Source organism: Hakea prostrata, chromosome 4, assembly GCF_041222555.1.
Source record: "Hakea prostrata isolate BN-2017 chromosome 4, UWA_Hpros_2, whole genome shotgun sequence".
In the NCBI taxonomy this organism is placed as follows: Eukaryota; Viridiplantae; Streptophyta; class Magnoliopsida; order Proteales; family Proteaceae; genus Hakea; species Hakea prostrata.
This window is the reverse complement of record NC_142603.1, coordinates 30527181-30544491: the sequence shown is the minus strand read 5'-3', so window position 1 is coordinate 30544491 and position 17311 is coordinate 30527181. Positions and strand designations below refer to the sequence as shown.

The window sequence follows — 17311 nt, the reverse complement described above, 5'->3', positions numbered from 1 at the left end:
GTCCCGTTATGTCAGACCCTAATCGGAGGGGTATTGAGACCGAACGACCCGTGGTAGCAATGGGGATTCATGGGCGCTCAAGACCGGTAACCAACCCGTGAGAGGACAGGAATCACATTGTGGGGGCCATTTATTGGTAGGGTTGCATATGGATAGACTTGGGCTCACGGGCGCTCAAGACCGGTAACCAACCCGTGAGGGGACGTGAGAGCTTCCCGTTTACCATATGTGGATGACCAATAGGGTTGATGAGTCCGTAGTCAGGGACTATGAGGACTCTAGTGTGAAGGATACCGGAAAGAATCGTCAGGGACGAGGAATGGACGTATCTGGATCTGATTTGATGTAACTAAGTAGAAGACTTGCATTTGGCTAGGCTTTACCCTGACATGCGCCGGTACTTAGACCAATGGTGATGTGAGAGAGTGGTGACCTATACCCCCCAGCCATGGAATGTCCCGAGGGATGCCGGACCCATTACCAACTGATGATGAGTGATTGAGACCTTCCTAAAGAAGTACGGTGCTATGACTTAAAGCATGTCTGCCAATAGAGACCAGCATATGTAGAGTTAGATTCATACATTCATTGTTTGTTTCATACCATATTGCATTTATGTTTGTTCTGAATTCCTGCCATTTATGGTATTATGGATTTAACTGCCTTACTGAGTTTCTTTGAAACTCATTCCTTTATTGTACAATGTTTGTTAGACTATTCTACAGGTTCTGAATATCATGACGGCCCGTATGAAGAAGCGCAAGGAGAAGAGGCATATCTCCAGGAAGGTGATTGCGGTTACGACAATTACACTGAAGATCCCGCGAGTGGTTATGCTCCGTACGATGCTTAGTCCGACCATAGAGTGGAAGCGCCCTTGTGCCGTTTATGAGATTTATACTTATAGGGATATTGTCTATAAGATTGAGAACAATTTAGTTACCTATTGTACCTGCTATTGGGATTAGATTCTATCTTGCTTATTCTCTTTTAGAACTACTTTTCCGCTGGTTGTAGAGTGGGATTTCGCCTCACTTTACTTATCTGATTTAGACACTCTGATTATATCTAGTAATCTGATTTATATATGATTCATCCTTTTCTTATTTGGATCTATGGTTTATCTTCCGCACTTTTATTATGATTGTTCATGATTATGTTATTGTTTATGTGGGAGGTTGATTACTCGATACCTATTCTTCGGGCTGTGGATCACACTCTCGGGTATGCCAGATAGGGTACCGGCTGGGAGGATGTGACAACTACCCTTGTACCCCTTCTTTTGGTCATCCGAAAGTCCTAACTTCACTTGGGTCATTTTCCAGGTTATAGAAGGATCTTACCTGATTTTTCGTGACCTTCCACTTGTGTTATTACTAAGATCTTGGTCCATCTATCAAGTCTATCATCATTCAAGCTTGATCTTCTTCAGAACTTAGACAAGGATTTTAACTTCGCTTCATCACCATCTACTTCCATTGGTTCCAAGTTAGATCCAATGGGTTCAATTTGGATGGCCCACAGCCCAGAGGAGTATGGTGTTCTATCTTAATGTGTGTCTGCCATTAGAGACTAGCATATGTTAGAGTTAGATGCATACTTGCCCATTGTCTCATATCATATTGCATCTGCTTTGTTTTTGAATGTGATTGTAATTGTTATTTGTATTTGAACTACTTGCTGAGTTCTTTTAAGCTCATCCTTCAGTGACAATGTTTGCTTTAGACTTTGCTACACGTGTTGATGACGTCAAGATCTAGGAGTATGAGACCATGATGAGTGATCCGTACGAGATACAAGGTTTCGACAATCACAAACATCACAGTAAAGAATGTCCATGTGGCGACTGCACATACTAGGATCAGTCCTGTTTTGGAGCTGGAGTACCCCATATTGGATACGGAGATCTTTGAATATAGACATTACCTTTTTGATAAAGACTTACTATGAGTAGTACTTAGAGCGATTTCGAGTCTTCTTTAATTCTTTCTGATGGAATACTTTAGTTGACTATTCTTCCGCGTTTGACTATTTGAGTTTATTTCCGCATACTCTTTTACTTTGATTACATTGCTATCATTTTTATGCACTCTAATATTGTTTTGAGATCCTTCTGAGATCCATTCTTTGATTCTTTCTTTTAATTACATTAATACAATGGTTATTTCTTGCTCATGATTATACTATTGTGCTATGTGGGAGGATGATTGTTGAGACTTAATCTTCGGAGCTGTGGATCACACTTCCAGGTATTGCAGTTAGGGTACCACTTGGGGAGATGTGACAACGGCAACTGTTGATGACTTTGGCTTCAGAAGCGTTAATGATTTTGATTCGTCTTTGGGGATTACTTCTTAGTTTTGCTCTTTGGTAATATGATTGATTTTTTTTTTTGGGAATCCAAAATTGAAATGGCAAGAATATAAGGATACAATTGGTATTCAATTTGATGTTTACAAATCAAGGTAGTATTGCCTTTTGACTTCTTAATTGTATAGAAGGACAAAATAGATATTATATAGTCAATCTTAACAGCCATTTTACACCGTTAGAAGTGAGGGGGCAATAGTAATTTCATAAAGAACAGGGTTTAATTAGTCATTAAGCTATAGTATAGGGGGGCAATAGTAATTATCCCTAATTTCTACTATTCAAAGAAATATTTGCTTACAGCCTATGCATTATCGACATGCATGATTCCAATGGATATATGAAATCACAAAATAATCAAAATATCTATTATTTTATAGAAATATAATAAATAGAGCAAATTATATATAAACCCTTGCGATTGCAAACTATTACATGTACATCCCTTAAAATTCTTTCTATTATGTCTACACCTCTTACGTTTCTAATTATATGTTAAGCGTACTCTTATTCTTAGAATATTGCGGTTAAGTAATGCTAACATCTATTGTACACATATGAAACAAACAACTAGTATGTAAAATCCAATCTGACGTTACCAAATTTAATGATGTAATTAAAAGGAGATCCCCTCCGTCATCACTCTAAGATCCATCTAAATAGTAGTAGATGATTTTTCCTCCTCCTTTTTCCTAGCCTCCTTACACCTTTGACAATCTCTTTTTATATGACCTTCCCCGTCGCAAAAATACTAAACTATTTTGTGACTAACAAACTTTTAACGACCCCTTGACTTGCTTACTCCTCCATTCTACCATTTGTTCTTTAATGAGTAGATTTTATATCTACTAATTAATTGGTTTTATTGGCAATGCTTTAGTACCACAATCTGCAGGATTATGCTCAGTACTTACTTTTTCAATCAAAAGCACACCATCAATTATTTTCTCTCTATGGAAGAAGTACTTAATATCAATGTGTTTGGTCCTATCATGTAAACTAGGTTTTTATACAAGAAAATAGCATTTTGATTATCAACAAATACAATAAGCTTATTATTTAAAACACCCAATTCACATAACAAACCATTTAACCATATGCACTTCTTCACATATCCAGATGCAGCAACAAGCTCAACCTCAGTAGTAGACAAAGCAACTATAGGTTGTTGTTGCACCTTCCAACTGATGGAATTACCAGATAACATGAAAAAATAAGAAGAAATAAGAAGATAATGATTTCTTGTTATCTTTATTACTAGTAAAATCAGAGTCAGTATATCCTTCAAGAATTAGGTCACCAGATGAGCACTTGAACACAAGACCTTTATGAACAATATCTCTCAAATATCTCAAGAGCCACTTGAGAGCAAGCCAGTGCTCCTTACCAGGATTGGACATAAATCTACTCAATATACTAACAGCATGAGGAATATCAGGTCTAGTACATATCATAAGATACATAAGAGAACCTAAAAGACTAGAATAAGGGACTTTAGACATTTCATTCTTTTCAAAACTATTTCTAGGACAATGATCATTTGAAAGTTTAAAATGTGCAACTAAAGGAACATTAACTGGTTTACAATTCAACATATTAAATTTCTCAAGAACCTTTAGCAAATATAAACTTTAACAGACAAACATTGTATTCTCCCCCTTACTCCTATAAATTTCAATCCCTAGCACCTTTTTGGCTGTCCCAAGCTCCTTCATTTCAAATTCATACTTTAACTTGCTTTTCACATCTTGAATAAGATTGGAATCAACACAAGCAATCAATATATCATCAACATAAAGTATTAGATACAAAACAACAGAATCTGAAATGAGAAAATAGAGGCAACTGTCATAAACACTTTTCTTAAAACAAACACTTAAAACAAATGAATCAAACCGTTTGTTCTATTGCCTAGGGGCTTGTTTGAGTCCATAGAGGGATTTCTTCAACAAGCAAGCTTGAGTCTCATCTCCTACTGTCGAGATGCCTAAACAAAGTTGCATATAAATCCTTTCTTCTAAGTTGCCATGAAGAAAGGCAGTTTTGACGTCCATTTGCTATATTGTCATTTTTGCCTAAGCAACTAGGGACAACAACAACAACATTATAGTCTTATACTTGGCAATAGGGGAAAAATTTTCATCGTAATCCACCCCTTCTCTCTGGACAAAACCTTTCGCAACTAATCTAGCCTTATACCTCTTAGAGTTATTCACCCCATCATCTTTAATTTTAAATATTCACTTACAAGGTAATAGCCTATGGTCTTTGGGCTTATCAACTAGCTCCCAAACCTGATTTTTATTCAATGATTCCAACTCCTCATTTATGGCTTGAATCCACAAATCCTTATCCTTTGAATCTAAAGCTTCCTTATAGGAACTAGGTTCATCAGACACAAACTCAGAAACTGAATCATCAGTCTCAAGGGAAAATTTGGCTAAATACATCTTAGGTGGCCTAACCTCTCTCCTCACTCTATCTCTTGCCAGCTAGTAACAACTCAAATCAGGAGCCCCACCCACCTCTTCAATGGAAGTCATAAGAGAGGGCATTGGTCTAATATCAATGTCAGGAACCACAACCACAGGCTGATTATTACTAGAGCTGGGTTGGGGGGAAGTCAAGGGTTCTTTAGGTTCATTAAAATCACTAGTTTGAACAGGATTAAAAGAAATATCAACCTACTCTAAGTCAGTCAATCTTTGATCAAGTGGATTAAGATTAATATTATCAATAGATAAGCAAGGGAATACACTCTCTCTAAAGAGAACATCCCTACTCACAAAAGTCTTTACACTAGGTATAGATTTGTCCCACAACTTATAGCCTTTAACACCCTCAGGATAACCCAAAAATATACACTTCTTACTCCTAGGTTCCAACTTGCCAATGCTTTGATGAGCAAAGGCCTCATAGCCAAACACCCTAAGGTAGTCTAGCTTGGGGGGCTTCCCCCACCACATCTCCTCAGGAGTTTTAGAACTTAAGGTTACAGAAGGACATCTATTAATCAGGTGAACAGTTGTAGTCACAACCTCACCCCAAAACCCCTTGGGAACTTCAGAACTAATAAGCATCCATCTAGTTTTATTTAGGATAGTCCTATTTATTCTTTCAGTAATGCCATTTTGTTGAAGGGTAGCTTTAACAGTTCTATGCCTTTGAATACCTTTGTCTTTACAAAATCCATTGAACACTTCATTTACAAATTCTAACCCATTATCAATTCTTAAAATCTTGACTTTCTTTCCACTCAGATTCTCAACCAAAGGAACCCATTCCTTAAACCTGACAAATGTTTCATCCTTAGACTTCAACAAGAAACTTCAAGTCCTCCTAGAGTAGTCATCAACAAGGGATAAAAAATAGATGTTTCCTCCATAAGACAAGATAGATGTTGGTCCCCACAAATCAGTATGAATATATTCTAATGTAGCACTGGATAAGTGGGAGCCAACTCCAAAGCTCAACCTATGTTGCTTACCTAGGATGTAGGACTCATAAAACTCTAAATTTCAATTTTATCCTTGCCAAATAGGCCTTGTTTCTTTAGAGCTTGTAGACCTCTATTACTAATGTGTCCCAACCTAGAATGCCACACACTTGTACTGGTTGACTTGCTGGATAAACAACAAGTACTAGAGACACCATCAAAGTATGTACTACCATCAAACACATACAAACCAGACTTGAGAATTACCTTTCAAACATGCATGTGAATCTTTAGAAATAGTAAGAATACCACCAAAAATACTTGTATCAAATCCAACACTATCAAGGCTACTTATTGAAATCAAGTTTCTCTTTAAATCAGGTATATATATCTAACATCATGCAAAGTGAAAACAGATTTATTGTGAGTGAGCAATTTAACTGTGTCAATGCCAATCACATCACATACAACATTGTTTCCCATCATTACTTTGGCATTTTCTATCTCAGTCAAGTGTTTCCCATCATTATTTTGGCATTTTCTATTTCAGTCAAGTGTGTAAACCAATGCAAATGAGGACACATATGGTAAGTACACTCAGAATCAATACTCCATCCATCATGCCTATCACTATTAGAAATAGTCAACACTTCACAAATATCTTCGTACACATTAGCTTGACCATTACTAGAGTTAGGCATATCAGAATTAGATGTCTCATTTTCTTTCAATTTTCTTTTGTATGCAAAACAATTTTTCTTAAAATGATCCACTTTCTTACAATAAAAGCATCTCTTGGTGCTAGAGTCAAATTTATTATTTCCATTGTTATTCTTGTTGTTATTAGCATGATTTTCATTTACCTTACCCTTCCCCTTGGGTTTCCCTTATGTGTAAGAGCCCTTGCCCTTAACAAACAAATTTTCCCCACTACCCTTAGCCTTTAGTAGAAGCCAACAACTCTGACTCCCTATTCTTTAAAGCATCAATACATTGGTCAAGGGTAATATTTTGACAAGCATATTTAATAGAATTCTTAAAAACAAAATAATCATTGTGAAGTGAATTTAACAAGATGATAGACAGGTCTTGGTCATCTAATTTACTCTTCTCCCTAGTACTGGCTAAATCTTGAACTAATTTATTAAACACATCTATATTTTGGTCTAGACTGATAGCATGATCCATTTTAAAACCATACAATCTTTCTTTTAAATAAATCCTATTACCCAAGTTCTTTTTCTGATCAATTTGTTCAAGTTTTATCCACACTTTGATAGGGGTATTATCCTCTTCATCTAATCACCTAATAACACCATTAGTGATGTTCCAGAGCATGCAACCAAGTGCATACTCCATCACTTCAGTCCTCAACACAGGGTCTATGCTTTCAAAGAAAGCATTAGGATCATCTATTGCTCTAAGGAGTCTTTGTTGTGCCATGAGAGCCCTAATCTTCCTCTTCCATATTTCAAAATCCCCAGTCCCATCAAACTTTTTTATGTCTACCTTGGAACTCCTTATTGGAGCTTCCAAACTTAGGTACCTAGGGTTTTCACCCAGACCTACAACTCTACTAGAGCTTGTGGTAACCACACTGGGAGAGAATCCTCCTTAGGTAGACTCAGCCCCTTACTTAACTCCACTTTTAAACCGGTAAAACTCACAAATCAGTATATATAAGAAATAATTCAAAAATACTGATATAAACAATTTTGAAATTAATTACAATAACTAATTTAACCACAAATTGTTGCTAAGCATGTGCAATTTACAGCAGCATCAAACTATGCATAATTGTTAACACACTTGGCCAATATAAACCAAATAAAGTGCCTGGCTAACAATAATAAACAGATAATGCAAACAAGAAATCAGATTATTGGCATATGTTATTCCCACAAATTAAATCAGAATTCAATCCCATACATAGGTTATCACAATTACTGAATCAAATAAGTCAAAAATTAGAGAATCGAATACCAATTGGTATAGACTACAAAAGCAGCAGAAGTATATATACAAGGAATTTGAACAGTAATCAAACCTATATGCCATATGAGATTATACAAACCGAATTAGAAATAAAAACTCGCAAGAATCCCTAATTCGGTTCCTTCGAATCACAGAATCACCAAACCACCGAGGCTCTGATAGCAATTTGTAATCGCGCAGGGTGATTGATTAGAACGAGATATTACTAAAGCAAGCAAGATAGGAGACAAAGATTTGATTACGGAGTTTAGTCCGAGGACCTACGTCTTCGAGACTCAGGTACGAGTTCAATCTACTATGGGATTGTTTAAATACACTTACAGATCAAAGGAAAAACATAGGAAGATAATGGTAATCAAAGCGGAACTATATAGCTCTTCCTCAAGCCTTCGAATGCACACCAAGTCGTTGGTAGCAGCTTCGATTTGCAGCGGCAAGAACTCCTCCTCCGATCAAGATCGCAAGCCACAGTGACCGAAGAATAGAGAAGAAGAAAGAAATGGTCACATCCTCCCAGCCGATACCCTAACTGGCATACCCGAGAGTGTAATCCACAGCCCCGAAGATCAGGTATCGAGTAATCAACCTCCCACATAAACAATAACATAATCATGAACAATAATAATCGATGTGCAACAGATAAACCAAATATCCAAATAAGGAAAGAATACACCATGTATATGATCAGAGTACGAAAGATAATCAGAATGTCTTAATCAATAAGTAAAGTGAGGTGGAATCCCACTCTACAACCAGCGGAAAAGTAGTTCTAAAAGAAAAGGAAAAAGATAAAATCTAATCCCAATAGCAGGTACAATAGGTAACTAAATTGTTCTCAATCTTATAGACAAGTCTCTATAAGTATAAATCTCAAAAATGGCACAAGGGCGCTTCCACTCTATGGTCGGACTAAGCATCGTACGAAGCATAACCACCCGCGGAATCTTTAGTGTAATTGTCGTAACCGCAATCACCTTCTTGGAGATATGCCTCTTCTCCTTGCGCTTCTTCATACGAGCAGTCATGATACTCAGAACCTGTAGAGTAATCTAACAAAACATTGTACAAAAGGAATGAGTTTCAAAGAAACTCAGTAAGGCAGTTAAACCGTAATAACATAAATGGCAGGATTTCAAAACAAACATAAATGCAATATGGTATGAGACAAACAATGAATGTATGAATCTAACTCTATGTATGCTGGTCTCTATTGGCAGACATGCTTTAAGTCATAGCACCATACTTCTTTGGGAAGGTCTCATCACACAACGCCTTTTGGTAGTGGGTTCGGCATCCCTCGGGACATTCCATGGCTGGGGGTTAAGTCACCGCTCTCTCACATCACCATTGGTTTAAGTACTGGCGCATGTCAGGGTCAAGCCTAGCCAAATGCAAGTCTCCTACTTAGTTTCATCAAGTCAGATCCAGATACGTCCATTCCTCGCCCCTGGCGATCCTTTCCGGTATCCTTCACACTAGAGTCCTCATAGTCCCTAACTACGGATTCATCAACCCTATAGGTCACCCACATATGGTAAACAGGAAGCTCTCACGTCCTCTCACGGGTTGGTTACCGGTCTTAAGCGCCCGTGAGCCCAAGTCTATCCATGTGCAACCCTACCTATAAATGGCCCCCACAATGTGATTCCTGTCCTCTCACGGGTTGGTTACCGGTCTTGAGCGCCCATGAATCCCCATTGCTACCACGGGTCGTTCGGTCTCAATACCCCTCCGATTAGGGTCTGACATAACGGGACATCCTAACCAAACACCACTAGACAGTCCTAAATATGTCATCCAACAGTTTAGGAAGGTGTCCAAAGGGCATCTCCGGAAACATCCCATAATATTCCCGTAGTAGTCCTAGGACAGAAGTGTCAAGAGGACACCTCCCCTTTCCAAACCATACTTAAGCATACACAAGCATCAATCCATAACCTCACATATATGGTAACTTCATATATGGAAAGAAATCAACAACAACATTCAACTTGTATAAAACTGGTAAGTAAATCATACATCAGTCTATTTAATATAAACAAGTAATGCTACTGATATCAAGACAGTACAACAGTAATATAACATTATAAGAATCTAATTAAGGAAATAAACTAACAAGATTCAAATATAGAAACTAAGATATACAATTTATGTTGTTAAGGAAGTAACCATCCTTACCTTTTATAACTTGCAAAGGAATCTTAAGAATTCAAGTAAGACCTTGACAAACTTGAGAAAAAGGTCCTAGACAAGTGTATACAACATATTAGGAAAGATCCCTAAAACAAAAGATATCAAAACATCCAAAACAGACCAAATCTGGAGTTGCTGTACTCATTGGTCGATTGGATTGGTCTCTTGTCCGATCGACCAACGAGAGATAGTGGCCTACAAAATCAGAGTTTTAAGAATAAAGAACCGAATTTGGTGGTTCAAAAGGGTACTAAACAAGGGGTAAACTACATTGGTAGTATCCTAACATAAAGAGGACTTCAAAACATCAATCGAATCAAGTTTTAGAGTTACAAATTAGGAAATAAAAGTTACCATAATTAGATTAATCATGGTTCTTGAAGAATTAAAAATACAAATCATAGACAAGAACAATAGGAGAATGAATCATTGATTTTGATAAAGATATCATAGAAGGCATACATAGATCTTCAAGAAATAGATCTAAGAACCTGAATCTAAATAAGGAAACAAAACTTACCATAGATGTATCAGTCATGATACTTGAAGAAAGCATGGTATGATAGAGGAGAAACAACTAGAGATTGATAGACCATGGATCATGTAAGGAAAACACAGCGATTGACTACTAATATAATCAGTAAAATAGATCTAAGAAGATCATAATTTAAATCAAAGACAAACGAAGACAAGATCATGATTTAGATCATGATTCCTTCAAAAGCTTGCAATGATCATGATTACGGACATTACTTTAGCCATTAATCCTTAGGAAGATCATGAGAGATAAGTTCAGAGATGTTTGCAACAGAGCATGCAGCATCTCCTCTACTATCTCAACTCAAAAAGGAAAGAAAACAAGGATGAAGAAGAAGAAGAGAGTGTAAACATACCTTTTTGTATAAGAACACGAGTTTTGACGAAGATCCGTCAAGATAAACACCAATAGCGCAAGGGAGATGACTTGTAGAGGTCTTTGGTTCGTTTCAAAGAGTTTGGAGGCAGAAAATACGAAGTAGACTCGAGATTGGACTTAAATAGAGCAAGCAAGACCTAATTACCAAAGACAGAACCCATTGGTTGATTGGATTGGTTGACTGGTCCAGTCGACCAATGAGTCGACCAATTAGTTCAGCAAGTTCAAAACAGGGAATTGAAGGCTCAAATCAAAACCAAACATAAAGGGGTTTTGCACACACACCAAGTGACTTACCTAATAGGTAGAAATGCCTTCAAACCATGATAGAGAACACTTCAAGTCCATCAACTAATCCGATCTTCATCAAGATTCAGTTTCCATAAATAGAACATTGTCATCAACACTCATGGATTCAAAGCCAGACACCAAGTCCTCCACTGGGATGGCCCAAAGCTGACTTATTGCTTTACTTCAAGTTATCGGTCCTACAAACAACAGGGTTTTTCCTGGTCAAGGTTAGGGCTGGGTTTCACAGAAACCCTCGTGCGAGACCCAAAACCCCCAAATTGATTTGCGTACAATAATGAGAACCAAACCAGCATATTGGGATATATACAACATATGAACCAAGCCGGTCCAAGAGGAACTGGCTCAACCCGAAATGAACCAATTACCAGATTACCCTTACACTAAGCATACTCTTATAGTTGATTGCTTTTATTATAATATAAGTAGATTAGAATTGATTGATGGTGCTCTTGCTCTAAGATAAACAAATATTGTAGATGATACTTTTGCCCTATTTAAATAAAGATTGTAAAGGGTGTTCTTGCTCTTGATCAACAAAGATTTGCAAGATTTTGATTATCTACCCATTGTATTGAAAGAAATCACTAGTAGGAATATTTTCTTGAGGCAAAGAGAGGAGTGCATGTAGACTTGAAAAGTTGAATTATTGTAAAATATGTGTTGTGATTGATTGTAATTTGCTTAATTTATTTTATTGCCAATTTGATTATAAATTTATAATAAATTAAGAAACTAGGCTAATTCACTAGTTGTAATCTATTCACCCGACTCTAGGTTAGATTAACAACTGTGATTCTAGGTCTATCCTATTAACGTACTACCTTAGTATATCATAAAAGGTAGATATGCTTTTCCCAAAAAAAAAAAAAATCTAAATGAACCATGATAGATATTATGTAATGTATTTTGTGGTTCATTCGGAGTTTGATTTGAGGAGTTTGAACCTTCGGTATAATGTGTTGCTATCTCTTTTTTTGAGCTTCTCATCTTTTTGCTCTTTTTATCTTTCTGATTTCATTGTATTTTTGCTATTGGATGTGTGAATTTATTGAATGTATAGTACTTCTACTAATGTTGGTGGTTGTGTTTATGAAAAAAAAAGTGATTATAGCATAAGAATGTCACAGCCGGGAAGAAAAATGTCGCCAATGGGAAGGATAGCAGTGAGGCTTCACCTTCTATAGGTCATAACTGTAGCAGATTATGACTTAACTTCTTCTTACAAAAGAAGAAGAAGAAAAAAAAAAAAAAAGAAAAAAAAAAAAAAAAAAAAAAAAAAAAAAAAAAAAAAAAAAGAAAAAATAGAGGAAGAAATAAGAGAACATAAAAAAAAAAAAAAAAAAAAAAAAAAGACTTCACATCCGTTAAAGGCGAGAAATGGAAAGAACTGAAGAGAAGATGAAAAATACCCCAAGCACATCGTTGGCCCAGGTGACCTGAAGGCTGTGGCCCTGAATTCATCATGCAGAACCGGGTTTAGCTAACATGAAGCAGAGTCAGCAGACTCCAGACCGGCCCCTCCAGTTTTAACAATCCAGATGAACCCTAGCTTTCCTCTTACTGTGAGGCCTGTCTAGTCTTGACTCTCCCCGTTTTTAGTTCCCACGTCATTTCTACGTTCTCTTTCTGTTCTATTTTTTCCGCCTGTGGTTTGATTAGAGCATGGAGAGTCTGAGGGACGACGCCAGGGTAAGCCTTACTTCTTGAATTTTCATTTTTGAAATGTTCATCTTACCATACATAATTAGTTTTGCCAATTTTGTTTTCCCTTTTCCTGGATGTGGGTGGAACTGCTGGGCTCAGAAAACTCAAGTGGGTCATTAATGATAGGAAATAGAGAGAATGACTTTGAAGATTATGTAAGAAACATGAACTAATTAATGTACGTATTGTTCCACTTGGGTGTATCTGCAGTTAAAGAATGGTAACCTATCGAAGGAGGAAAAAATGGTGACCCGGGAATTATGAATTTTTTTTTATTCCGATGGGGGAGGAAATAGGAGGAGAACTTGCGGTTTTTGGTTGGTCATGATCTGTAGAAGAAAACCAGGGAAAGTCATTGAAACATTGCAGTACGGGAGAACTTGTGGTTTTCTTGGTGTATGCTCCATTATTGGGTATGCATTGTGGGCTTCTTATTGTGAATTTTTAGTAGTTGGAAAGATATATCAGTACAGAACTGATTCAAACTGGATATGGCATTTATTGAGCATGGAAGTCCTTGGATGCTATTATCTTCTAAATACCAACTTGTTCTCAAACGTTTTTCATATTTGTTCTTACAGTTATCTGTTTTTTTCCCCCTTTAATGTAAATTAATATGTTATTTTCTTATTGTCTTCCTTTCTTTGTTTGGGAGGGCTGGTTGGTATATTCTTGAGGCTGAACAAGTCTACTGAGGAAGAACTTACATTTAATTTGCAGCTCACTTGAATTGCTGCCGCCACTCCTGTTCCCTTTCCCCTTTTTTCAGTTCTATCATCTAAAGTAATTGGTTAGGAAAAAGTAACATCAACAGCTGTGGTATGTTTAATCTTTGTACCCTGTGTTTTGTTTCACATTAGCAATCTTAACAAAATTTTTATGTATGTGGTAATCGAAGATGAATAATTTAAAAATTTATTATTTGGAAGCTCATTGAATATTATGTTTCCCTTACCCTCTCATTATTTTACTATTTTATTTTCTTACCCTTTTTGTTTATGTTTCTTGTTCTCTTACCTATTATCTTAAGAATGTTATTGGTGAAAATAAAGAAAATAAGTAAGGTCATCTAGATCCTGTATTGATTGCAGTGAAAAATTAAACTTTATTTTTGGACTATTTATTTATTATTATTCAAAATGTTATTTGAAAGTAAAGAAAAATAAAAAATGTCAAGTAGAACCTTAACTAACAAGTATGAACAATCAAGCTTGCTTTTAGACAGCCTCTCCTGCAAAGAAGAGGTACAAAACATATACCATTGACCCTTACAGATCCTGCATTAGCAGTGCATTAGCAGAAGCCTTGCGACTTGATGCTCTTTTTTTATTCTTGGTTGTCGTTATTATCCTGAAATTAGAAAACTGTAAACGGAAGGGATTTCCTTTTTAAATTTGGAACTCAATAATGTTTTTAAAATTATCTTGATTATCATGCAGGTGCATTTACCTATTGAGGAGATAAAGAGTGATGGTTATTCATTAGTTTTTAAACTCTCTGAGAGTGATCCTTTGATTGAGAAAAAGAAGGTAAGATTTCTTATGGTGAGTATTTGGTTTTATGCATCCAAATTTTCTTTTTTATACTTGTTGAGAATTGCAGCAGCCTTGGTGCACAAAGTTTGAAGCAGAGTTTCTATTTTGCTTATTTTCTATTTTAGTTTCTTTCTGTTTTGGTTACTTTCTAATTTTCTTAATTCTTGGTTGATAAATAATCTCTCTAGGATGGTTTCCTTTTTAGTATGTTTGGGAGATTCAATGCAATATGTTGTTAAGCCCCCAATTCAGTAGCTCAACAATGGTGGATCAACACCGAAAAGATAGTAGAAAATACTAGTTATTTATTATAATGCTGAATCAAAGAACAAAGCACACTACTAGTAGTAGGTGTCCCTACAGCTACTCGAGAGCATTAGCCCTCACTCTTATTTCCCTTGATAACTAAAAACATGAAACTAACCTACTCCTCCTTCCCAATATTAATAGTAAATACTTGCCTACAATAACTTGTCTTAGAATCATCCCAAATCTATTCCTATACGGCAATTTGAACTTCTGAATCTCCTCTGAATCTCTCAACCGTTTCCTTCCCTTCTGGACTGTTGATCAGCAGATCTTGTGGATCTCCTGCCTTGCTTACAAGTATAGACTCGTGAAATAAGGGGCTTATCAATACTCCCCCCCCAACAGTTTCACCTTGTCCTCAAGGTGAAAGTCTGGAAATTGGGACTGCATCTCATAAAAAAGATCCCAAGTATTTCACACGGAGGCAGCCCTTTCCATTGAATCAAAACCTCCAGCATCCCTTGAGGAGAGAAATGAAAGTTGACCAAGGCTTCTGGGGTGAGCAGCAACTCGCCGTTCCCCTGCAAACCAGACGGAAGTGGTTGTTGGGTGATAGCTGGCCAATTGCTTTCTTCAGCTGTGAAACATGAAACACCAGATGGATTCTTGAATCAACAGGTAAACGTAGACGATAGGCAGCTTGTCCCACTTGCTCAATGATCTGGTATGGCCCGTAAAAGCGATGGCTGGATTTTTCATTGGGTCGTTTTGCAAGTTTGTGGAAGCGATAAGGCTGAAGTTTAAGGAAAACTGCATCCCCCACTTGATAATGCACCTCCCTGCGATGGTTATTTGTTGAAGCACGCATCTGATCTTGGGCCACCTGTAGGTTTGATTTGAGGTCATCCAACACTCGATTCCAATCCCCAAGGAACACATCGACCTCATCAACTTTTGAGCGACCATCCTCCCAACGCAAAAGAGATGGTGGGGCACGTCCATATACAACTTGGAACGGAGTCATTTTAGTGGCTGAATGAAATGTCGTGTTGTACCAATACTCCGCCCACGATAGCCAATGAATCCAATCCTTCAGTTAGCGAGCGCAGAAGCATCGGAGGTAAACCTCAAGGCTGCGATTACCACCTCCGTTTGGCCATCCATTTGAGGATGGTAGGCACTACTGAACTTCAGGTTGGTGCCTGCCAATTTGAAGAGCTCCAGCCAAAAGTTACTGAGGAAAACGCGATCGCGGTCAGAAACAATGATCGAGGGAAACCATGCAACCGGATGACTTCCTTACTAAACAAGATAGCCACATCCTTGGCAGAGTAAGGGTGGGAAAGAGCAAGGAAGTGAGCGTAGTTGGAGAGACGGTCAACTATGACAAGCACCGTATCCCACCCTTAGTCTTGGGTAGCCCACCAATAAAATTCATACTGATATCCTCCCAAATGCGTTCCAGAAGTGGCAGAGGTTGAAGGAGACCAGCGGGCTTCATGGCTTGATATTTACTGCATTGACGAGCATCACAACTAGCCACAAAATCCCGGACAACTGTTTTCATTCCTACCCAATATACCACCGCTGCCAATTGCTTGTAAGTTCGCAAGAACCCTGAATGCCCCCCATTGGTGTGGAATGATACTTCGCCAGCAGCTTGAGAATCAGTGGTGATCCCTCAGGTATGACTAACCTGTTCTTATAAAGAAGTGTCCCCAATTGGGGTGGTCCTGAGATCCCTTCAACAAAGCTTGAACAATCTTCCGGTAACGGTCCAAGGCGTGTACTGCCTCATCTAACCCTTTGCTCTCTGGCCATATGGCTGTGGATATAGAGGAGAGCTGCATGTCACCATCCGACTGGCGTGAGAGGGCGTCGGCAGCTCTATTCTCACTTCCCGGACAACAAAGAATTTCAAAATCAAATCCCAACAGCTTCATAACCCACTTTTGTTGATCCGTTGCAATGACATGCTGATCTAGCAAAAATTTTAGACTTTTTTGGTCAATCCTCACCTTGAAGTGTCTCCCCATCAAGTAATGACGCCATTTCTGGATGGCTAGTACCATTGCCATTAATTCTTTTTCATACACGGACTTGGTTTGTGCTCGAGAGGATAACACCTGACTCCAGTAAGCAATCGGGTGGCCTTCTTGCATTAGTACCGCACCTAACCGAAACCCGGAAGTATGCGTCTCTACCAAAAACTCCTTTGTGGAATTTGGCATAACTAACGAGGGAACGGTAGTCATGGCTGTCTTCAACGCGTTAAACGCCTTGTGGTCGCTTCACTCCACTGAAATGCATCTTTTTTCATCAAGTCAGTGAATGGTGCAGCGATCTTCCGTAATCTTTGACAAATCTGATGTAGTACCCGGTTAACCCTAGAAATCCCCGAAGGACCTTAAGGTTCTTTGGTTGGGGCCACTCCACCATACTCTTGATTTTCCAGGGATTGGCTGCCACTCCTTCTTTAGAGATGATGTGCCCTAAATACTCCAGTGTGTCAACTCCAAACATGCATTTTTTTTGGTTGACTACAAGGTTGTGTTGTGTGAGCAACTCAAAAGCGTTGTTTAAAGTATCCCACGATACCAT

The 17311-nt window shown here is 37.8% G+C and overlaps 1 protein-coding gene across 7 annotated transcripts in view; it reads left to right on the top strand.

The window, feature by feature from the left end:
• The first annotated feature begins 12607 nt into the window (after positions 1-12607).
• The window catches only part of LOC149018676 (SET domain-containing protein), a 42801-nt gene continuing 38097 nt past the window's right edge, over positions 12608-17311 (top strand). For 3 of the 7 annotated variants that reach the window (XM_089152825.1, XM_089152827.1, XM_089152826.1), the window contains exons 1-2: positions 12608-12911; positions 14366-14470. In XM_089152825.1, coding sequence (XP_089008951.1) covers positions 12885-12911; positions 14366-14470 — 132 coding nt within the window. In that variant the 5' untranslated portion in view covers positions 12608-12884. Of the gene's footprint in view, positions 12912-13136; positions 13340-14365; positions 14471-17311 lie in introns of all 7 variants that reach the window. The other 4 variants (XM_089152822.1, XM_089152821.1, XM_089152824.1 and 1 more) reach the window with 4 other exon arrangements.